At 40.0% G+C, this 24,126-nt stretch overlaps 1 protein-coding gene across 1 annotated transcript in view; it reads right to left on the minus strand.

Moving 5' to 3' along the window:
- Positions 1-911: 911 nt before the first annotated feature.
- Positions 912-24,126, minus strand: part of COL1A2 (collagen type I alpha 2 chain) — an 87,345-nt gene continuing 64,130 nt past the window's right edge. Inside the window, 13 exon segments of the mRNA XM_033932880.1 lie at positions 912-1,338; positions 2,845-3,087; positions 6,266-6,456; positions 10,158-10,404; positions 10,783-10,890; positions 11,006-11,059; positions 11,854-11,961; positions 13,402-13,455; positions 13,870-13,977; positions 14,080-14,133; positions 15,623-15,730; positions 18,114-18,221; positions 21,439-21,600. Of these exon segments, the coding sequence (XP_033788771.1) occupies positions 1,192-1,338; positions 2,845-3,087; positions 6,266-6,456; positions 10,158-10,404; positions 10,783-10,890; positions 11,006-11,059; positions 11,854-11,961; positions 13,402-13,455; positions 13,870-13,977; positions 14,080-14,133; positions 15,623-15,730; positions 18,114-18,221; positions 21,439-21,600 (1,692 nt within the window). The 3' untranslated portion in view covers positions 912-1,191.

Consider the following 24,126-nt stretch of genomic DNA (forward strand, 5'->3'; position numbering starts at 1 on the left):
ATCATACCTGCATCGCAATGCATGTCCGATGGTATCAGCATTGTGCTTTTAACTGTGCTTAATCAAAGTCAAGGCCCCCTTTTATTAGGTGTTTTTAATTGCCAGCTGCTGCAGTAAAGGCTCCAATGCTCCTAGGAATTCTTGGAGCATCTGAGCTTTTACCGCAGTGGCCGGCAATAAGAAATCCTAATGTGGGTTGATAAAAGGGGGGGGGGGGGGGGAGGGCCTAAATTATTAATGCAATGCAGGGTCTCAAGGTTGTAGGAATGTAGAACATCACAATATGAGAATATTCCTCTTATTTTTTTAACTTAAAAAATAAGCAGGTAAACTATCAATGCATTATATTTTGGTGCAACTGCATTTAAGCAAGGAACTTTACTCACTAAATTACTATTTTTGGAACACTGGACATGCTTTATTTCAATTTGTTTCACAATTTATTTAAACATCTCACATATACAAAATAGGTACAATTAAATTTTTTGAGAAATGATGTTTCCTTTTTACCCATCCAAGAGGATGAAAATGAGATGGAAAAGGATGAACTCCTGAATTTAAGGAAGAGGATGAAGATGGGGGTGGGGAATGATCCACATGCTTAATCCAGGGGCTAGATGGAATATTCTGATTATGTTTGGAAACAAATTGCAAAGGAACAATACAACTTAATACAGAAAAGTGGTTCTTAAATGCTGCTAGCACCATCAAAGTTCTTCAAGTATCTGAGAGCGATAAGACTGTAATTAGCACCTTTGTATCAGGACTGAAACTGGAAGCACCTTGATTCTTATGTAGAAGTACCTAACAAGGATGTGGATCACACTTGGTATGAGTGTATGAGGTAGTCTAAACCTTTTGGAAGTTGTGGTTTTAAACTTCCTCTTTGGAAGATAGTCAAAGGCCACAAGTGGTGCAAACTTTCACGGTCTTTATTTTTTATTTTCAATTTTTCGTTTTCTTTTACAAAGGCTGACATTTCCCATAACATGGTGTTAAAATCATGGAAGACCTCCGAGTCCTTTTGGGGCTGTATTAAATTGCATTGCACAATGCTCCGATCACTCCTCCTCTTTTGCCCAGAGTTTAAGCAAGTAGATGACAGAAGAAATGGAAGGAGTCAGCTTTCAGTATAAAAACAAAAACAGAAATGGCAGAGAGAGAATATTTCTTAATTTAGTTTTAGTCCATTTATTTGAAGCAGACTGGGCCAATGTCCAAACTGAATTCCTGGTCAGCGCCACCAATGTCCAAAGGTGCAATATCGAGGATGGGCAAGCGAGATGGTTTATTTGTTCTGTATTCAATAACTGTGTTGCCCCATTGGCCGGTATGTTTCTGAAATTGAACAACAATGCATTACAACATATTACATATGGAATACAGTTTGACACATTAACAGCATATTTATTAAGGAGGTGGAAATATGCAAATTTTATCTAATGTGGTTTGCAATAGCATGACTTTAATACAGGGATCTGTGTTTCATTCAAATAATTTTTCTATTTGGGCATTGCACAGACAGAAGAGTTTTGTCCCTCAGAAAAGCCTGAACCTATTCATTTAATTTGACTTATTCTGATATTTCTCTGATGTACAAATCTAGTCTGTCTAGTATCCTTTACTGTTACAGTACTACAGTCATTTATTCTCTGCCCTTACCTTCATTTTCTTTCAAGGATTGCTTGCTTATACCGATGTAATCAAAAGTATAATGTGATGTCTTTTTATTGGACTAATAATCCATTTTACACTAGTTTATGGGAGTTAATACTCCTCAGGCCATACAAGTGACATTTATCAGAAAATATAATTGAATCATAAGAAGAAATCATAAATAAAAACACTTAGCAGAAGGATGAAGGGTGATTGATAACGGGCAATAAAGTCTTTATGGCTCCACAAAGAGTTAAATAAGTTCCGATTCTATGTTACATTTTTTTCTTGTCAGTTCCAAAGCATCTGGTCCTTTTAATTTGAAAAATCCTACATGCCTGGATTGATATTTAAGTATCCTTTCTTGAATTCTGATATAGGAATCGCATCTACACTACCACTGGGTGGCTAATCCAAGTATCCTTGCCCTGAGTCTGTCCCCTTTGGAGTCTCACAAGATGATATCATAGCACTTCTTTCTCTGTGAATAATAATATATACCTACAGAACCTTGAGACTCTTCAATAGAAGTCACAGTATAAACTGAACCACTGCCATCTGCTAAAGGCTATACCAGAGCTTCCCAAACTGTGAGTCTAGACCCTAAATGCGGTCACAAAACCATAGATGTATCAGGAGGTCACACAATTTTATTGAGCAGCCATCATGATGTCACAGCCACAAAAATATTGGGAAGCACTGCTGTACGAGGATGGTTTGAAAAGTTTGGTTAAAAAAAAAAAAAAAAAGCACATTACACAACGTAGTCTCCATCGATGGCTATACACATAGGGCCTGTTTTACAAAGCCGCGCTAGTGGTTGCAGCGCGGTAACGGCCCCGAAGCCCATAAAGATTTAAAGGGCTTTGGGGCTGTTGCTGCGCGGCTTTGTAAAACAGGCCCTTAGTCTAGGTAGTTTCCAGGTTTTTTTTGTAAGCAATTTTTCCTACGATACAAAAAAGCTGGACTAAGAGTATAGCCCTTGAAGAGGACTATGTTATTTAACTTACTTTTTTACTAAACTTTTTAAACCACCTTTGTATAGGGTTGTGGAAATCCTTAGATTGGTCTGAAACCAGTGGAGCTGCTTTAAGATTCTCCTTGCCATTTTGTAACTTTCCAGATCAAAAGTATTCTATATTGACTCATTTCCTCTAGAAAAAAAAATCAGCATGCCATATTACTTACAGTGCAGCTATCTGCAAGAACAGTGAAAGTGAACCTGCTGTTGCCCTCGGCCCGTAGTTCAACATCGTTGGAGCCCAGTAGAATGACTGCCTTCTTCAGATTGCCAGTCTCACCATCCATATATGCAATGCTGTTTTTGCAGTGGTAAGTGATGTTCTGAGAAGCATGATTGGACAGCAGACGCATGAAGGCAAATTGTGTGGCCATGTCCTTAGAGGTCAAACCTTCATCGTTGTATTCAAACTGAAACAACAAAAGGAGTTCTAATGAATTCCACACGTTAATCGAGGTCTCAAAATCTCAATAGACAAATTCATCCTGAATTTTTTTTAGAATATTCTGATCTCCATAATATGGCTAAAAATCCATGGAGATGAATATTTAAATATCACTATGACTACACAGGAAAATAATCACTTCTGAACTGTCCCCATTCTGAACTGTCAACTGTACAAAGAATCATTCTACAAACTGACTGTTGCTTATGAAATGATCCAAGTTTGCTGAAAAATACCCAAAGATGTTGCATTTTAATTTTACTAGTAAGAACGTTCTATAAGTGGATCACCCTCATAGTGCTTCCTCAAATCAATGTTAATTTTGGTTAGTTGAAATAGTTGTCCCCATGATACTAAGTAATCATATTAATTAACTTTGTATTTCATGAATCCTAACTTTTGTAGCTGCTCTAATCTTTCATGACACAAAAAAGGACAATTCTGTAACTGAACACCTCCTGGGTACCTGGAGGATGCCTGCTAGAAGCCTATTTTATAAAAGAAAGTAGTCATCTACTTTCCTTTATAGAAAACACTTTGCAAGCTGGAATAAATACTTACACCACAATTCCAGGGATGTATATGTAACTTATAGTGTGCACACATGTGCTTATATGCTACTAATCTAAACATTTATGCATATACCCCCAGGTTCTATATATGATATCCAGATTTGGGCATCCAAATTTGGGCATGATCCTGAGATGCACACACAACTTAATTTGCTAATGAGCCATTGATGAACAATAATTGGATGCTAACAACCAATTACTGAGATTAATTGGAACTGATTGGGATTTGTATGCGCATCTGGCTGTGTGCTATTCTATAATGCCGGGTGCTCAATTCCCATACCATGCCACTCAAAGGCGGGTATGGTCTTGGGAGGGGCATAGGCATGTCGAGGTGTTCCAAAAGGTTGCAAGAACAATGGATCAACGTGCCCAACTTGGGCGCCAGAATTTATACCTGGTTTCAACAGTCTGGTGCAGAATGTTAGGTTATGGGAATCAGTGCTAGGCGCAATGTTATAATGGGCACATGTCCTTTATAAAATTGTACTTAGCCTTGTTAAATTCCAGTGCCCAATTTTGAGTGCAATTTATAGAATCTGGCTTATAGTGGATATGTAAATGTTAACATTTATGTCATAGAATTGTCCTCTAAATTTTCCTTATCCCTAATCCACTTATCATAAGTTTGTTTACAATTCAGTAATGGTTTTCTCTATATGTAATTCTCAAGAATTTCAGCACTCTATGGTTGAGTTTTACATGGAAAAATGGAGAATCTGTTAAAGCCTTTAAGAAGTCCAATAGAGCAACCATTACATTTCCTTGCAGATTAGTGACTTTCTTTGCTCTCAAGTTTGCTACTTATTTAACCCCCTCTTTTACGAAGGCATAGCGTGGGTTTTAGCACTGGCAGCGGCAGTAACTGCTCTTATGCTCATAGAATTCCATTGCCGGCGCTAAAACCTGTGCTATGGGTTTGTAAAAGAGGGGGGTAAATGAACTGGACAGAGAACTTGCAAGCAAACTTGAGCTTTGCAGATGAACAAATAGAGTCAAACACCTCTAGAGGTACAATTACCGTATCTTTTTTGTGAAGTCAGATCTGCAAAACCTTTTTTTACACGATCTTTCTGCTGCTTTGCATGATTTTGTGTCTAAACAGCTCGTCTCAACAGTTCATTATTTATACATTTTAACTATACATTTAAAAGCAGCAGACTACTCCTGAAAGTTCATTATACCAAAGGCTCATAGATTGTGAATTTTTCACAAAATACTGGAGGTTTTTCTTGCTTTGGGCCATTTTGGGCTGGATCCTGCAAACAGCGCTGTTATCAGTGGCTGTCTATAAAACAGTCGCTGATTACGCGCCATTTGGATAATCACTGCTATATGAAAGGTAGGCGCCGGAAATGTGGACCACGGTTTTAAAGGCTTACATTTCTGGTGCCCACCTTCTACGAGAATCATACAGAGGTGTCTAATAGAGAATGACATGGTGACAAAATTCATCACCGTTCCCGTCCCCGCGGATAACCGCGGGAAATAAGCCCATGTCATTTTCTAGTGTCTATTTCATCCTCTGTCCTTCTACACCAGCATTCTTCAAAGCAAAGCTTGTGGGTCAGTGGTTGTGGCCATTCATACTCTGATTCTTCCCTCTCACCTTAAAGAATGACATGAAGATGGTTTCCCGCGGTTATCCGCGGGGACGGGAACGGTGATGAATTTTGTCACCGTGTCATTCTCTAGTGTCTAAGGATGCCTAAGGCCACTTCCGGCATTAACCACGCCTACAGTGGCCATAGGTACCCTTAGGCCCCTCTTTAATTGGGACACAGGTGCTGTTTTTGGAGGTGCCTAAGGGCGCCTCTGTTTTTTTTAACAATATTTAAATTGGTTTTTAATTGGCACAGTCAATTACTGCACTGATTGAACCAATTAAAACAATTAAGTTAGGCGGCAGTAGGGGACCTTCCATCTGCTAACAGCACCATTTTGAGAATTTGCTCCTTTATGCATTAGCCACAATCTGCAAGGAATTCACAGCTTAGAACACCAGCCTTCATATCAGTTACTTTGCAGAGTTTCTCTGTCATTCCAGTCAAATTACTGTATATGCAGAAGTGATGATGATAGTATTATTAAGGTAATTGGGAGTTGCTTAAAATTATTGTATGACAAATCCTGTGATGGAGAGTGTGGCGCAGTGGTTAAAGCTACAGCCTCAGCACCCTGAGGTTGTAGGTTCAAACCCACGCTGCTCCTTGTGACCCTGGGCAAGTCACTTAATCCCCCCATTGCTCCAGGTACATTAGATAGATTGTGAGCCCACCGGAACAGACAGGGAAAAATGCTTGAGTACCTGAATAAATTCATGTAAACCGTTCTGAGCTCCCCTGGGAGAACGGTATAGAAAATTAAATAAATAAAATAAAAAAATAAATAATTCTTCGTAAGAAATTGAATTATTTTCTAATTAATGACAATATTTTTTTTATCTTTGAAAAGCCACTGATTTACATTTTTGTCAATGGTTGCTGTGTGTTTACTATACTTTATAATGGCCTTCTTCAAAACCTATTTTAATTTACTGTATATCTCATATACTTTCTTTTCAATACTTACTTGGGTACCACCATTCAGATCGTCACCAAACCATTTGTGCTTCTTGTCCTTGGGGTTCTTGTTGATGTACCAGTTCTTGGCTGGGATGACATCTGGATTGGCATGGATGCAAGTTTCACCAGTAGAGAAATCACAGTAGACTCTGATGGCATCCTGGGCACATCCTTGGTTAGGATCAATCCAGTAGTAGCCTATCAATATATAACCAAGACACAGTCAGTAGCAAGTCTTGGATGATTTTCTGTTAACATGATACAGCTTGATTGGCTGCAAGAATGACCACAGGTATTGTTCCAAGTGTGTGGTGCAGTGATTAGAACTATAGCTTTGGCACCCTGAGATCATGGGTTTAAATCCCATACTGCTTCTTGTGACCCTGGGCAAGTCACTTAATGCCCCAGGTATATTAGATAAAGTATGAGCCTACCAGGACAGATAGGGAAAAATGCTTGAGTACCTGAATATAAACCACATGGAGGAACATAATCAAAAGAAACGTCTAAGTCTGTTTTTGGCCTAAGTCCGTTTTTGACCAAAGTCGGCTAAGTAAAATGTCCATTCCCGAAAAATACGTCCAAAATATTTTTTTTTTGAAAATTGTGTAGTTGAACAACCAGCCATTTGATCATCTAGACTGCTAAGTCATCTTTCATTATACCCCATTCTTGTCCAAAACACCCAGAACAAGACCTTTTGGATGTGGGCAGGGGTCAGCAAAGTGATGGACTGGACACCCAAACATTGCACCAGAGTAGTGGGGTACCTTACAGGGCACTGCTGTGAACTTCACAAAAAGGGTGCTACATACACATAGCATCCCAAAACACCCCCCCAGAACCTACTAGACCCACCTGTCTACCACTCCAATAGCCCTTATGGCTGCAGGTGCCACTTATATGGCAATACATAAGGGTTTTGGTGGGTGCACATGTTTCACCATGCATGAAGGTTAGAGTGGCTTATGGGCCTGGGCCCTCCTCTCCATGGTTCACTAGCCCACCTCCCCAGACCACTTAAGCCACCTCTGTGCAGGTGCTGATGTTCTGGAAGCAGATATGTGATGTTTTTATTATGATTTTTAAGGCGGGGTGGGGGGGGGGGCAGTGATCACTGAGTATGTGTGTAGAGGTCTGTACTTTGTCCCTGCAGTGGTTATCTGGTCACTTTGGATACCTTCATATGACTTACACCTGGTTTTAGATGGCCTAAGTCACAACGTCCAAGTTCCGTCTAGGCAATGTTGTTAAACTTTCAGTTATATATGCAGTATGACTAAGTCTAGGATGGTCCACGTCCCGCACAAATTCCACCCTCACCACTCCTCCTGAAACGCCCCTTTTAGCTCTGGGCGTACTGCAGCACTGTGAAGGCCTAAGTCATTTTTAGATATGTCTAAAACCCAGTTCAATTATTGGCACTTGGACGACTTGTCTTGCTGATCGTCCAAGTGCCGATTTAGGCCAGTTTTTAGACGTATTTCCGTTTCAATTATGAGACCCTTAGGCTATAAGTGGTAAATAAATATGTAATTATTTTACTAGGTATACCTAAATTGCCAAAGCCTGGCCATGTTATAAAATCCAATGTAGCTGCAATCTTCCAAGAACTTTGTTCATTTTTTTTCTTTTATATATAAGAGTTCTTTCCTCCATATTGTATCCTACTGCACTCCTGACAGCCTGTTACCTAGTTAACACTATTGGCAGAGCTTCCATAAAGCAGCCCAACCCATATGGTTGCCTGAAAATCAGATGCAGTTATTTGGTTGTTGGTTCAAACCCCATGCTGCTCCTTGTGACCCTGGACAAGTCACATAATCCTCCACTGCCCTAGGTACATTAGATAGAATGTGAGCCTGCCAGGACAGAGAGGGAAAATGCTCAAGTATCTAATTTGTAACCCATTCTGAGCTCTTTTGGGAGTATGGGAAAAAAAAAAAAAATTGAATAAATAAAATAAATAAATTTTGGCAGATTTAAATGTAATTCATTTAACCATTACATATAAAGGCCACAGAGTTCAGAGACATCATACTTAGTTCTCAACCCAACTAAGAAGAGAATGATGTGGAGCCATGGAACCTACAAGTTATTCTACACTTTTCATTTCATCTCATTGAAATGAAAAGTGTCAAGAAAAGTGTGGAATTACTTGTAAGTTTCATGACTCCATATCATTCTCTTCTTGGTTGGACAGCCCCTCATATTATGAAAAAGGATATTAAGCTCCCGAAAAAGAGATCTCCAATGTTGACTTTTCAGACAGTGTTCAGAAGCATCCATTAACAATTTAGTAAACTCATCCTTCCCTTCTCAAAATGTGAGATTTGCTTCAGAAGCACTCCTATCTTAAACTGTCTGAAAAGCATGAGACAGCATGGAAAAACACATAGAGGACTATATATCAGGGATGCCCAATAGGTTGATCGCGATCGACCGGTAGATCGCCAAGGCGATCAAAGTGAATCAATCGCGGAGCCCATCCCAGGGTCCGTAATAGACTCACTTTGCCTTGGCGATCTACCAGGCTGATCAGCCTTCCTCTCCCCGACGTCAATTCTGCCGTCGGAGAGGAAGTTCATGCCAGCCAATTGCTGCCTGGCTGGGCCGGAACTTCCTCTTTGACGGCAGAATTGACATCGGGGAGAGGAATGCTAGTTGGCCTGTTGCAGGGAAGCAGGGAGAGTTTGGGGCGGCGGCGGCTTTGGGGCCTGTTACCCTATGGCGGCGGTGGCAGCTTGGGGGCCTGTTCCCCGATGGTGGCAACAGTGACTTGGTGGAGGGCAGGGAGAAAGAAAGAAAGGGGGCAGGCAGGGAGACAGAAGCAAAGAAGGGAATCAGAAAAAAAGAAAGGGGGCATGAAGAGAGAAAAAAAGAAAGGGAGGCAGGGAGAGAGGAAGAAAAAGTTGGGGGAGGGAATGAGGTCTGGAGGAGAGGAAGCATACAGACTGAAAGAAGGGAAGAAAGATTGGATGCACAATCAGAAGAAGAAAGTGCATCCAGAGACTCATGAAATCACCAGACAACAAAGGTAGGAAAAATTATTTTATTTTCAATTTAGTGATCAAAATGTGTCTGAATTTATATCTGCTGTCTATATTTTGCACTATGGCCCCCCCTTTCACTAAACCACAATAGCAGTTTTTAGCGCAGGGAGCCTATGAGCATCGAGAGCAGCGCTGGGCATTCAGCGCAGTTCCCTGCGCTAAAAACTGCTATTGTGGTTTAGTAAAAAGGGAGGGGGTATAATTGTCTATTTTTGTATGGTTGTTACTGAGGTGACAGTGCATAGAGTCATCTGCCTTGACCTCTTTGAAAAAACCCCGGAATAGGAATGATAATTAACATTTTCTCAGTGTACAGTATGCTTTGTGTTTTTTAAAAATTTTACTGTTGGCAGATCATTTTGACTTGGTCATTTTAAAAGTAGCTCGCAAGCCCAAAAAGTGTTGGCACCCCTGCTATATATATAAACTCATAATGAGTAGTAACACATGTTATTTACTGTGTTACTCAGTATTCTAATAATACAGATCAAGGTTGATAAATAGATGCCACAGTCTTTCTATTTGGTATTTCATAGTGCGAACTATAGATCATCAATATCCTTGAATTGAACCTTAATGAAAAAGTGAATTAACTTGTTGAACAAGGTTTCCTACAATTGACATTATTCTTGATTTGTGCATTGTGTAAAATAGTGGCTACATTTATTTTGATTACAATTAGAAATGACTCCTAGTCATTTACAAATGAAAGCTTACTAAGGTTCTGATCCACTAAGGCTTATCTTCCATTCTGTGTTTCTGAGAAAAGGCCTTTATGAGTCAGGTTTTTGGTTAGTTCAAACAACTGAGACCAGGAGAAACATACAGTCTGCATTCGATACATACCACTGGGCCATTCTGGGTGGCTGAGTCTTAAGTCACGGCAGGTACGAACTGGGTTCTTTCTTGATCCTTCAGGGGTCAGCAGGGTCTCAATTTGGTTGTTCAGAGATTTCAGAGTGGAATCCACTTCATAATCCTTTGGTCTGAGAGAAGGCTGATCAGCTCTGTAGGATTCGCCACCATCAAAACCGTCATAGCCACCTCCAGATGTACCGGGAGGGCCAGGTGGACCAGGTGGACCTGGGGGACCCTACAAACATCATAAAGCAAACATTATGGGACCTGTAGAGGGCACTAAACATTTTCCCCACAGGCACAAAATTGAAAAATCCCTTTTTTACTTATTTTGTTTTGTTCAGGGCATTAATTCTAAACTGCACTGGTAATGAAGATAGCAATTTACAAACCTATCTGATTATTTTATGCAAGTCCTTTACTTTGAATGTAAACATAATATATCTGTATGTGCTCAATGATATCTTATTTGTTAACTATTCTGAATATTTTATTTATTGGTTGTTAATCATTCAATTCTTATTTCCTGATAAATGATTACGAGCATCCAAACCAATTAGCACCACCTGGGTATATTTTAATAATTTGTATTATTGAACATGTTCCTACTTACAGCAGGGCCATGGTGGCCAGGAGAACCACGAACACCAGAGGGTCCAATGGGACCTGGATGACCTGCACGACCATCTTTACCTGAAGAACCTGAAGGACCAGCAGGACCCTAAGAAACAATACATTTCCAGGTTAAATTCTTTACATGCATATACAATTTATAGAAATGTAAAGCTTATAAAAGGTTGCACAACCTGTGAATGTTTCTTTGTAGGTTAACTTACCCTTGGACCTGAGGTGCCAAGATTACCTACAGAGCCCATTTCTCCTGATGGTCCCTATTAATAAATCAGAATTATCCATTATTAATCAAGAAAAAAAAAATCTATACAGTCAAGTTATACTGAGGCACCTAACCTGTGGCCTATGATGGAATTTTGATGATTAAAAACACTCCCATGGTTTGAAAGATAATTTCAGAGAGATTTCAGAGTCTTTCTGTATCTCTCTGTCTTTTGATAAAAGGGACTGCTAAAAATCATGGGATTTTTCTAGTATCCTCAGGGGAATAGATCCAGAAGCAAGTACTTAGGACTTGTCATGTTTCTATTAAGCGTTATTTTGCTGCATGGATCAGGGGCAGACTGACAGTGATCTGGGCCCATGGGCAATAAGGATCATGGGCCCCTAACCACATATCAAAAGTGATTAAACTAAATGGAGGCTAGGGGAAATTGGGAAGCCTTATTCCTGCGGGACATCAGGCACTACCCTATTGTCTCAACGTTCCTTAAAAAGTTTCTTGCTCAAGGACGCATTTGAAAAATAGACAACATAATTTACAATTTATTTTTTTTTGTGTGTTACCCACCATATGTGTTCTCCCCTAAATGTTTCCTTTCTCTATTTACAAATTGTAGTTCATCCCCTTCTCCTTCCATACCAGTCACACATTAGAATGTATAGGATTTGTATGTCATTGTATAAAAGAATTTTGTTGTGCCCCCCATTTTTTAAATGTTATACGCACTGAAGCATTTGATACTTCGTACATAACAAAATTTAATAAAACTTGCTGGTGTTATAGTTTCTGATTGTATCTAAGGTTTAGAAATATTTTCTTAATGCTTACAGCAAGACCGGGCAGACCCTGCAATCCATTGTGTCCTTTCCGACCATCCAGACCTCTTGTTCCCTTCTCACCGTGTTCACCTTTCTCACCACGTGTACCTTGTGCGCCCTACCAAAAAATACAATACACAGAAAGAAATACGGATGAAACATCATATCTCAGAACTGGATTGATATTTAATACATGATGGTGTTCTTGATTAAGTAGCTGTAACCCCCCTTTTACAAAACAGTAGCGCATTTTTTTTAGCGCCGGCCGCACCAGTAACAGCTCCGATGCTCATAGGAATTCTATAAGCATCGGAACTGTTACCACCACTGCCGGCGCTAAAAACTGTGCTATGGTTTTGTAAAGGGAGGAGGGGAGGGGTTTAAAACTAATAAAGATTTCCTACCAATCAGTGCATAAGAGGGGCGAGGGAGGTAAATTTTTTAAGGCACACTAATGAACTGAATACATGCTAATGAATTCACATCCAAATGATTCATTTCTGCAGTGTCAAATTGTCAGCTCATGCAGAGTATTCTGTACTTTACTGTGTCCTTTTCTACCCTTCTGATATAAAGCTTAACTGGGAAGTGGGTTGTTGTGTACAACTGTAACATCAGAAAAACTTAGATATAAGGGAGAGTGTGGCGCAGTGGTTAAAATCTACAGCCTCAGAACCCTGAGGTTGTGGGTTCAAACCCACGCTGCTTCTTATGATCCTCGGCAAGTCACTTAATTCCCCCATTGCACAAGGTACATTGGATTGTGAGCCCGCTGGGACAGAGAGGGAAAAATGCTTGAGTCCCTGAAAAAATTCATGTAAACCGTTGTATAGAAAATTGAATAACTAAATAGATAAATAAGCAATTTTTCTCTTGAGTGGGTTGAATGGATATTTACAACATGCTACCCACATCGTTCTTTAACATTATAATTCTATGGCTTATAGTGAGATGGTTGCTGCCACTAAATACAGGAAGGTGCAGTATCTGCAAAGTTGTTTCATGCCTTCCTGCATTCTCAAGGTATTTAGAACCTGTGATAACAATCATAACGTTAATTCTAGAATTCAGACATAAGAGGGATCTTCAAAACGTTTCTGCACTTCTATTTTTTTTTAAACTCTATTTATTAAATATCTCAAAAGCAAATTGCATCACTTTTCCACATAATCACCCTATTTTGATTGACTAGTCACATGATATTCTATGACACACCCTCTTACCACTTCTCCCACCCCAACCATTTTCTTGCGAAAATACGAAAGTGTGTAAATTTTTTTAAGAACCCTTGTACATCACATAATAGCCGTAACAGTTCTTTAACTTTTTAACTGTTTGTATTATAGAGGTACTGGTCACTGCCACTGCCAGGTCCAGTGATCTGAACTGATGTTTCATGCCTTCGTGCATTCTCAAAGTGTTTAGAGGTCTTTGTACTTCGCATGTATGTGCAATTGGTCATTTTTGTAAGGAAAATGACTCGTTGTGCAGGATTTTCAGACACTGAGAAAGTATAGTTGGTTTTGCTTCAATAAAAAATATTTAAATGCATACTCACAGCAGGTCCTCGTGGGCCGGCATGACCAGCTGAACCTTGGGAACCTTGAGGACCCTGTAGATTGAACAAACAGTTTGTTACAAATCTTGAACAAAACATAGCTTGGTACAAATCTGTGCACTATTGAATACACATGCACATTGCTGCTGAGGATAAGAAGAGTCAGCTTTTCTTTAATATCTTAACAAAAGTTAACAGAACTGTAAATTCACACAGAGAAAAGTGTCAAGAAAAGTGTGGAATAACTTGTAAGTTTCATGGCTCCACATCATTCTCTTTTCAGTAGCCCTCGTACAAAGCATTCGTCTCTGCTATTTGGAGAGAGTAAGAGGAAGGCCCTAAATGAAAGGTCTGGAGGTCATAAGACACTTGAAGAGTGACTGTCATGTAAACTAGTTTCGAATTAGCACAGAATGCTCAAATATATCAGGAAAGAAATAAAAGGAACTTGCAACAATTCTAACTTACATGCTCACCGCGATTGCCTATTTTGCCAGCAGGTCCAACAGCTCCAGGAGCACCAGGGGCACCTGCACTTCCAACATGTCCGGGACCACCAGGATAACCACGTTCACCCTAAAAAGAAAGAATTGTGGAAACAAATTAGATTTTGTTTGAATATAAAAACATAGCTAGCTCAAAATATGTTCATTGGCATCCAAAATTAAGCAAATTTACCTTGGGGCCTGCATGTCCATCACGGCCTGGAGGACCATCATGACCAGGATTACCCTGTCAGGAAACAGAAAAAGAACTTCAGTCCTTAAGTACTGAATGGAGTTTCCCCCATCTTCAAATAAACTCTTTATGCAAATGCAGAATCTCCTGAAATACTAGTAGGGTTTTGCCGAGGCTACTGCTTTAAGGCATTGAAGACAATAAAGGCAATTCTATGACTGGGCATGTGTAGTTTTGCACACTTTGGGCCAGATTCTGTAAAGGACGTCTAACTTTAGGCGTCCAAATAAAGTGGATAATAAGTCCAATTAATTACTTTGACAAGCATTAATTGGAACTTAGACATACAAACGCTGGATGTGATTCTACAAATAGTTGTCCACATTTTTGTGGATGCCCATCAGAAAAAGCTGCGCATCAGAGCATTTACTGTGCAGGCTCGTACTGAAAACCTCTAGCGCAGCTTGATAAAAGGGGCCCTTTGTGCGCTTCAGTTGCAGAACTGAATCTGTATGGACTGCTCTTTAACGAATCCTTGCAGAAGAACAACATGCAAATAGGGCCGGGAGCACAGAATCACAACCTACATTCCCTCTAAGCTGAGCACTTGAGCAATCGCTCATACATTCTAGGAGTGTCACTTACAGATTTTACACGGTTGTACAAAAAAAAACTCGCTAATCTGAAAAATTGTTGGTTTTAAGAACTTGTTGCTCACATGAGAAAAAAATAATTTGCACACTCGGCCAAACCTTAGAGGAAGTATTGATCATAATTATGTTAGTTATTGGTATTTTAAAACATCATTTAGAAATTTTTCTTTTGAAGATATTATGCATAAAAAATGATGCACCAGAATTTTCTCTTCCCAATGGTAAGCTCCAATGCATTCTTTGTGTCCTTAGCATTAATGCATTGGTAGCCCTGATCAGTGGCATAGTAAGGGGGTGGAGAGGGTGGACTGACCCAGGCACCATCTTGCTGGGGATACCAGCACCTCTCTGCCCTCCCCATGCCATGCTTGTGCCCTCCATTCTCCCCTCCCCATACCTATTTAAATCTTCAGCAGCACAAGCAAATTCTCTGGCCTGTTGCTCGAGCCGCCCTGGCTCATCTCTGAAATCACTTTCAGTTCGCGGGGCCAGGAAGTGACATTAAAGGGAAAGCCGATGCTAGCGCAAGCAACAAGCCGAAGAAGCTGCTCGTGCTGGATAGAGGTACAGTGGGGGAGGGAGGCTGCGAGTGTGGCGTGGGGGGCGGAGAAGGAGCAGGGGAGTAGAGAGGAAGGCATGCATATCTGCCCCGGGCGCCTCCTACGCTTGCTATGCCACTGGCTCTGATGCTATTTTCTAATGTGCTGTCTCTCACTCAAATTATGAGCTACAAGCATTACCAATTAGTTCCAGATGATTTCCAGCAGCTAAACTGACTACTGTTAAGTAGCTACGTACATGGCAATACAAAAGAAGTATTGGGAAAGGTTTCACTGTACAATTTTGGGCAAAGTACTCACAATCCCATACTACAAAAGAATTTGACTTACATCACGGCCAGCTTCACCAGGAGCACCATTCAAGCCTGAACCACCAACTGGACCAGAAGAACCACGGGAACCAGAAGCACCTGAAGGACCTGAAGGACCATTTTCACCCTATAAAGAAAAGAAGACAGGATAATGTAAATTCTTTTGTTTTCATTTCTTACTAAAGACAGCATGAGGAGAGAGATTGAAGTTTGTGTTGAGTTTCATATAGAAGATTATGTGTTCATTTGTGCTCAAGTGGAAACAATCTCAAATGGACAGACAGGATGGTCATTATCTGCTAGATTATCATGAAAGAGGCTTCAAGTTGTTAACAGAGGCAGTAGAACAACTCTATGATTAGGGAAGCTAAAAAAGAAAACCCCTATATTTCCTTCTTCTCAATGCTGTATTAAGGCAAAATATTAGCTGGGCCATGGTTCCAAATGGTACACCCCATTCTACTGCTACTAGTTGTAAGACTCCAGAAAGACAAGAAAAAGTGGAGATGTCCAAGGAGATGGCCAATAGATACAAAGGAGTCACACTGAAGAACCTTTATTAAATGATCCGACACCGCCATGTTTGAACATTTGCCTGCCTACAAAAGGGGTCCTTCGAAATGTTATGTATAATAATTACTCTTTTTAACATTAATATAAGATTCAGAGAAGGTCCTCAATCTTAATTTTGCTCCCAGATAGACATTCAAGATTCTTTGGGCCAGATTCTGTATAGGGCGCCTACATTATTTGCCACTAGGTGCCCTTATTGAGGATGCCTAAGGATGCCTAAACTTCGTAATCACACTCAACTTTTTTTTTAAATTGGCATGGTAATTAACCGCACCAGTTTTCAGCCAATCAAAATTTTAAAAAAATAACCAATTAAGAGTTCAGTGCTGAACTGTTAGGATTGCTTAGCGATACCTAAGTGGATGCTCTCTCCAATGGCTAACAATACCTACCTGAAAAGTAGGCATGGTTAAGGGCAGAGAACAGGTGTGGTTCACAGACATTGCTAGGCATCTGAGTCAGGCACCGGCAAATTAGGCCAAATAAGACCTGACCTAATATACTGGTGCCTACCTCTAGGATGCCTAGCAATGCCTAAGCATGCCTAGGCATCGCTAGGTAGGATTATATAAGCGGTGCCTAGCACTTGATTCACAAGCACACCAAGCGGTGCAGTTTTAAGAATCTGGCCCTTTATGTATAATTTCTTTCCAGTATATGAAAAGTTAATTCAAATATAATTTCAACATGGCCTCCATCCTCAAATGTACTTCTGCGTTTAGCTCTCCGAGAATACAATTGAGGATGGTAGCCATGTTGAAATCATATGGGAGTTTGCTTTTCATACATAAGAGTCTTGAATGTCTGTCTGGAAGCAAAACAAAATGTTGAGAACCTTCTTTGAATTCTATATTGATAAAAACGGGTCATTATTATACAAAAAGTGTTTGAAAAAACCCTGATGCAGGCAAAAAGCAGAAACACGGCTGGGACATTGAATAAAAATTCTTCAAAGTGATTCCTGTGCATCTGCAGTCCGTCTACTTGGTCATATCCACTCTTTCTTGGATTCTGTGATCTGTGAAGATTGGATCTTTCTTCTGTTTCTTCAGACTCTAGAAAGATACTGTGCATTACATGATATAAACATTGCAGCCTGAACTGTGAGAGTTATGCTCCTAAATTGGTCTTTTTGAAAATTCACCATTTTCAGCATGTGTTGACATTCAATCCTAATACATTTTTCAAAAATGCCAATCTAGGAGCATAACTCTCAAAGTTAGGAGTATAGATCCTTTGAATATCAGGCCCATAATATTTAAGCTCCTAAGTTAAAAATGAATTGTCAACTGAAAACTTAAGTTCCTAAGTTTGTTGAAAATGAGGAACAAATTTAGGAACGTGTTAGCCTTTTTTTTAATTTGAATTTTGGGATTTTTGTCAATAATATTCTTTTGGCATTCTTTTGAGTCAAGCATTTTCTCTTTATATGTCATAATTGTATCAGTAGATTGATAAGCAGAAAGTGCCCAATATTCAAAATGAATTAACCAGGCTCCTCCTATATGAGTATAGAACTGCATATTGATTCTATTTTACATAAATTCCAGGTATTGCTGATAATTTTGTTTATTTAGTGTCGATGCATGGACATGATCTGGCATTTTTAGCTGCCTTTGAAGAACTGATGAATTTGTCTGTGGAAAGATTGTGTATGTTTTAATATGAGCCGCTTTGGTAAAAGGCAGCGTATAAGTACTGTGAATAAATATCTGGGTCAAATTTAGTCACAGCTTTAAGCATTGCAAAAAACCACAAAGTTCACCATCACTGACCAAACATTGGCTGGAACATTTTAATATTGTTTGCCACAAGTGGGAAAACTTTGTGTAGTATAATCATACTTAATAGCATCAAAAGAAATCTCCAGTTTTCTGGAATGATTGGTTTGTTTTTGCCACGCTACCTATATATCTAGTTTAATCGAATGTACTTACGTTTGCTCCGGGACCACCTGGGAGACCACGCTCACCTCTAGTACCAGGCAGACCAACGATACCACGAGAACCAAGAACACCTGAAGGGCCTGAACTGCCAGGAGCACCCTTAGCAAGAAAGTAGAAAAGAATGCAGATATTAGCTGACACTGTTCAGAACTAGACTTTCTCAAATTTTTTGGATACTGTGATCAACATTTAAGGGCCCTGTTACTACAGTTACATTAGACATTTTAACGTGTGAGTTAGTGCATGGTAACTGTTAGAGCATAAGTGCGGTAACTGTTTAACACACACAAATTCATATGTTAAAAGGGTAGAAACTAGGCCAAGAATGGGTGGGAAAGTGAGTATGGAGAGCAAACTAAAGGTAGAGCTTCTCATGTACTATTATGCTAACTGGCACTGCACAGTTAGTGCAAGTCCACTTAACACTTTCTTATAGCAGGTGTGTTAAATATTCCATGCTGTTTAGTACAGGATGGGATGGGGACTGGGTGGGTTATGGGTATAGATTACACATTGTACTTATCCCCAAATTCTATAAAGTCCGCCTAAAGTTAGGTGCCTAGCCAATTTAATTGATTGAAAGGCTTAATCAGCATTGGTAATTGTTGAAGGTGCCTAGTTAGGCGCCTGTTTTTGACTCGGGCGCCATTGTGCGCTTAACTTAGGCGCACCCATTTAGGCCAAGAAAACCCTGGCATCCATACAGTGCGCCTACACTTAGGGCGCCTGGCGATGCCTAATGCCGTTTAGTCGGGCATTTGCGGGAGGGCACACCTTTTCAAGCTCAAAAAGTTTGCTCTCTGCCTCCAGACAAAATAGTAGCTGTTCCTGATGAAGGGGCGGTCCCGAAACCGAGCTCAGTAGAACCAAGATTCAGTTTGGACGGCCGTGAACATGTTACTTCGGCTGCCATAATATGAGGAAAAGGGGCGTTACAATAAAATGCCGATATCATGCCAGATGCTGAGAGCTCAATAAAGATAAGAAAAGAGTTTCAGCTTCCGTATGCAAAAAAAATTTTAAATTGTGAATTTCAGAGGGACTTAACAGTTCACATTCCGTAGTACTGATTTGTTTATAAATTAAATTCACAGACATTATGAAGTCACTTTTGATTTAAGCACACAAAAGGTGATTCAATGAGGGTGTGCAGCAGACGGCAAGGAGCCGATGCATAGTTAAGCGTTTTTGAGTGCTTTTTTTTGCATTCTATTAGCTTATGCTCTCACACTGAGGATACTTATCACTATTAATATATTTACTTAGAGCTATTTTGTGGATGGTTCAGCTTGCCCCTCTGATTACTCTTAATTCCTAGGAAGAACTATTGTAACATTTGAGTTGGATTGTTTTTCCTTTGGGTTTTCTTGCGTTGATGCTTAGGTAGGGCTATGCATGATTCTATACAGTGCACCTAACTTGTAGAGAATCACGCCTAGCGCCGCGCTAATTGGCGTCAATTTTTTTAGGTGACCTATATAGAATCTAACCCTTGGTGCATAGTAGTGTTTCACTACTGTCACTTGTGCAGGGGGGGGCATTAAGTGAATCTACACTAATGGTGAATTAAGGGACCTTTTTGGGTGGTTTTGCGACACAACACACACTCTTTTCGGATTATTCTTTTCTCATAAGCAGGCTCAAGACACACGTTTGGCACATATAGCTTCTCTTCCCTGTTTTTAAATCACTCGGCACATCATTTATTTCACATGGGATAGAATCAATTATTAGCAGTGTCTATTTTTCAGTTCACTAGTGCCTCATGACAACATCCGGAATATTTCATACATATTCAATTTTGACCCTCTTTGTTTACATAGGTAGATTCAGTGCGCTTGCCTGGCTAACGTGGTTTCCCACTTTTTACATCGGGATGCTGCGTTTCTTCCTTAATGTTTGTACGCATCAGGTTGGATTCCTCTCTAATTGCTTTTTATTTTTTGAATGCTTTTTGATGATGTTGTAGCCTGTTGTTTAAATAATATGTTTATTTCAAGGTTCACAGAGTGCAGTTTCACCATTGCAGTGCTGACCATTAAAGTAATATATACTGTTGGAACAATTGATTCTGCACTGCAATAATAGCTTGTTTTCATCATTTGTGGATTATATGTTCAAATTCAATCCACTGAATATGTTCAGATTCAAATCCCCCCAATTTATTTATTTTTTTTGCCATGAACCGGCTTTGTCTTGTCACTATTTCTATTCTTAAGTTTTTTGTCGCAGTTGTGTCATCAGGCTTGCTACAGATAATGGTTCAATTCATTGTACTTTTCAGTGTTAGGAGTGAGTTTGTTTCACAGTACTACATTTTCTGGTTTAATTCATTGGTAAGCTTGAACTTTATCAAAACTTTGGGGGACTCACGCATTACTCTTTACACATCTTATCGACAAATATATATAAAAAAATTTTTTTTTTGCACATGGAACACCTTCTCAAAGCAAATGGTGATTCATCCTTATTTTGACTTTTCTCTATCCTGGTCATGGAAACTTTACATTTCGTCATCCTCAAATTTGTGTTTGCATTCAAATCATTTTTCTGTATTCCTGATCTTGCACACATACATACTTTTCAGCTCTTTGACAGAATTATGTAATATTGTTGTGTGATTTTATTTGGAATACATGTTTAAAATATACTTTTGTTTATATTCATTTACTGTAGACCCCTAATGCAGGCACTATGCGTCAAAACAGGACTCGTATTGGGTCAATAAAGACTTGTCTCCTTTTCATGGAGGCCTTCTCTTGTTTTTTTTTCTGGTTGCTTGTTTGGTGTACTTTGACCCTCTCTGTGCTGGAAATATTTTGGGCACATCCCCAGCATCGCATAGCCTTTGCATTCCTTTGCATTAGGGCTCCTTTTACAAAGCTGTGATAGAGGTTTTTACTGCAGGCAGCAAGATAAATGCTCCAGTGCTCATAGGATTACATAGCCTCTGCCACAGCTTTGTAAAAGCCAGCATTAATTTTTGCTGTTAAAACCTTAACAAAGTTTAGCAAACAGGACTATTTATGTTCTAGAAACACCTGAGATAATCCAACAAAATTTGTGCAAGGCAATGGACTGCATTTTAATTTCTAGACAGTATTACATGAACTAAATATTTATGTTTTACTAGGTTTCTGTTGCTATAAAGCTATAGGACAGCGTTTCAGTTCTAATGCTAACTTTATATAAAAATGCTTCAGTAATAAATTAAAATTAGAAACAATTGTGTGGCAGCAAAAACAATATATAACAGCCAGGTTTTTGGCTAAGGAAACCATTATGAAACCATCAGAATATATATGAAGTGACTTACAACAGGGCCAGCTTCACCAGATGGACCTTTGTCACCTGCAGGACCCATCAGACCAAGAGGACCTGATTCACCAGGACGACCAGTAGGACCACTGTCACCACGTGGGCCTCTAGGTCCATCTTTCCCAGCATGACCAGCAGGACCAGGTGGCCCAGTAATACCCTAAAATAAATTAACATTATTATTATGCTATATTGGAGTACTTTACATGTGAGGAATTGTCTATGTAATCTAAATATACCACAGCTTATTGAAGAAAATGATTTCTGTTGACAAATTGCCCTTTGCAATAATTTTACTTTTCCAGTGTCATGTCCAAGTAAAATAATGAGAATTTGACCCGATTTCACTGCCTGTATAACTTTGACATTGTTTTCCTGTTAACTAGCAAGAATGGGCATGACATTACCGAATGAAAACAAGCAGAAAAAAAAAGACACCTTGGGCCAGATTCAGTAAATGTCACAGAAAATTAGGTGCCAGGAGAAAATCGTTGCTAAAGCGTTATTCTATAAAGTAACTCTGGGATGAGTGCTCTTTATAGAAGCGCATGTAGCACCGATCCCCAAGTCCAATTTTGGGCTCAAGGACTTATGCCAGCTGAAACCTGATGTAAATCCAGACACACAAGTTGGGCGTACATCTTTGGAATCCTATAATACTGAGTGCAAATTTTCGGACTGCTCATGACTTGCTCATGCCCATTCCGTGGCCGTCCCTTTTCAATTACACCCTATGGGGCTCTTAATTGAAAGAGAAAAACATCCAAAAACCAGCCTAAGTTGGCACTTGGACAAACATTGTCCAAATACATCCAAGTGCCGATAATGAAAACGGGTTTTGGATGTATTTCTAAATGACCTAGGCTTTCATAGTGCCGCTGAATGACCATAGCTAAACAGAGCATTTCAGGAGGAGTGTCGAGGGTGGGAATTGGGCAGGACATGGGCCGGCTTAGACTTAGTCATACAGCATGTATAACCAAAAGTTATACAGCCCAGGATCGACGGAACTTGGACGTTGTGACTTAGACCATTTAAAACATAGTCTAAGTTGCAAAAACCCACCTAACGTCACCAGATAAGCACTGCAAACACATAATAGAGACCCACACACACTACCCCAGTGATCATGGTCCCCCCCCCCACCCCATAAAAATATTAATCACACCTTTAAAATTCAGCCTCCAGACTATCATCACCTGGCCACCTGGCATAGGAAAGCCTAGTCGTCCTGCACAGAGGTGGCTTAGGGACCCATAGAGAGGAGGACCCATACCCATAAGCCCCTGTAATCACTGCATTGATACTTAAACATGTACACTCCCCTATACACCCCCAAAACCCTTTTATACTGCATATAAGTGGCTCCTGCAGCCATAAGGGCTATTGTGGTGGTAGATAAGTGGGTCTAGGGGATTCTGCAGGTGGTTGGGGGGCTCACCATAAGGGAGCTGTAGGGAGGAGAAGACATGGCACCCTTTTTTTTTAAGTTCACAGCAGTGCCCTGTAAGGTACCCCACTATTTAGGTGCCATGTCTGGGTGTTCAGTCCATCACTTTGCAGACCTCTCCTACGTCCAACTTGGACGAAAATGTGGTATAAAGATGGACGATTTAGCGACTTGGACGATCGGAAGGAAGTATATTTAGACGATTTTCGAAAGGGAAAACAATTTGGACGTATTTTTCAAAAATGTGTCATAAGCTGTTTTTTACTTTGGACGACTTGCGACGTAGATGAAAATGGACTTAGACGTTACTTTCGATTATGCCCCTCCACGGAATTTGGGTGCCCTATGTTACAAAATAGTGCACAGCCAGTGAATACACAGATCTTAACAGGTGCCAATTAGCATCCATAATTGATTGTTAACATCCAATTGTTTTATCTTAATGGGCCATTAACCTATTAAGTTGCATGCACATCTTAGGATCATGCCCAAATTTGGACAAGCAAATTTACGCCCCCCCCCCCCCTTTTACAAAACTGCGCAAGAGGTTTTTAGCGCTGACAGCACACAGAATTCTCTGCAATGCTCCGGAGCTCATATGAACTCTATGACCGTTGACGTATTCAATGCACTGGCCGACGCTAAAAACCTCGTGCGCAGTTTTACCTTTATAGAATCCAGGGGTTTATGCTTTGTCATTTACTGATAATAGGGTGCACTATTTGGAAACAGTCCACATTATGGGCTCCTTTTACTAAGGTGCGCTAGCGTTTTTAGCATATGCACAAGATTAGCGCACGCCAAAAAATTACCGCCTGCTTAAAAGGAGGCGGGTAGTGGCTAGCGCGCGTGGTATTTTAGCACGTGCTAAGCGCGTGCTAAAACTGCTAGCACACCTTTGTAAAAGGAGCCCTATGTGGAAAGAGAATGAACTATTTCAGAAAGAGTGTGCAGCCTTTCCTGATAATGGAACCACCACACAGACGTGAACTGTAGGACTCGTGCTCATCCAATTGGGAAAACAACACATCCTCTTTTTGAAATATTGCCCTCTTTTTCCACAGTGGGTAGTATTTCCGAAGAGTGTGCACTGCCATCGAGACTCGGAAAATAACAAAACTTCCAGAAAACCCCAAATACAACAAAAATTCCCATAAATGACATGGAAAATGACACAATGCAAACATTCTGGCTGCCCTTCCTTAATAATTAGTGGCTCCTGCTGTAGAAGGAATG

Source organism: Geotrypetes seraphini, chromosome 2 (assembly GCF_902459505.1).
Source record: "Geotrypetes seraphini chromosome 2, aGeoSer1.1, whole genome shotgun sequence".
In the NCBI taxonomy this organism is placed as follows: Eukaryota; Metazoa; Chordata; class Amphibia; order Gymnophiona; family Dermophiidae; genus Geotrypetes; species Geotrypetes seraphini.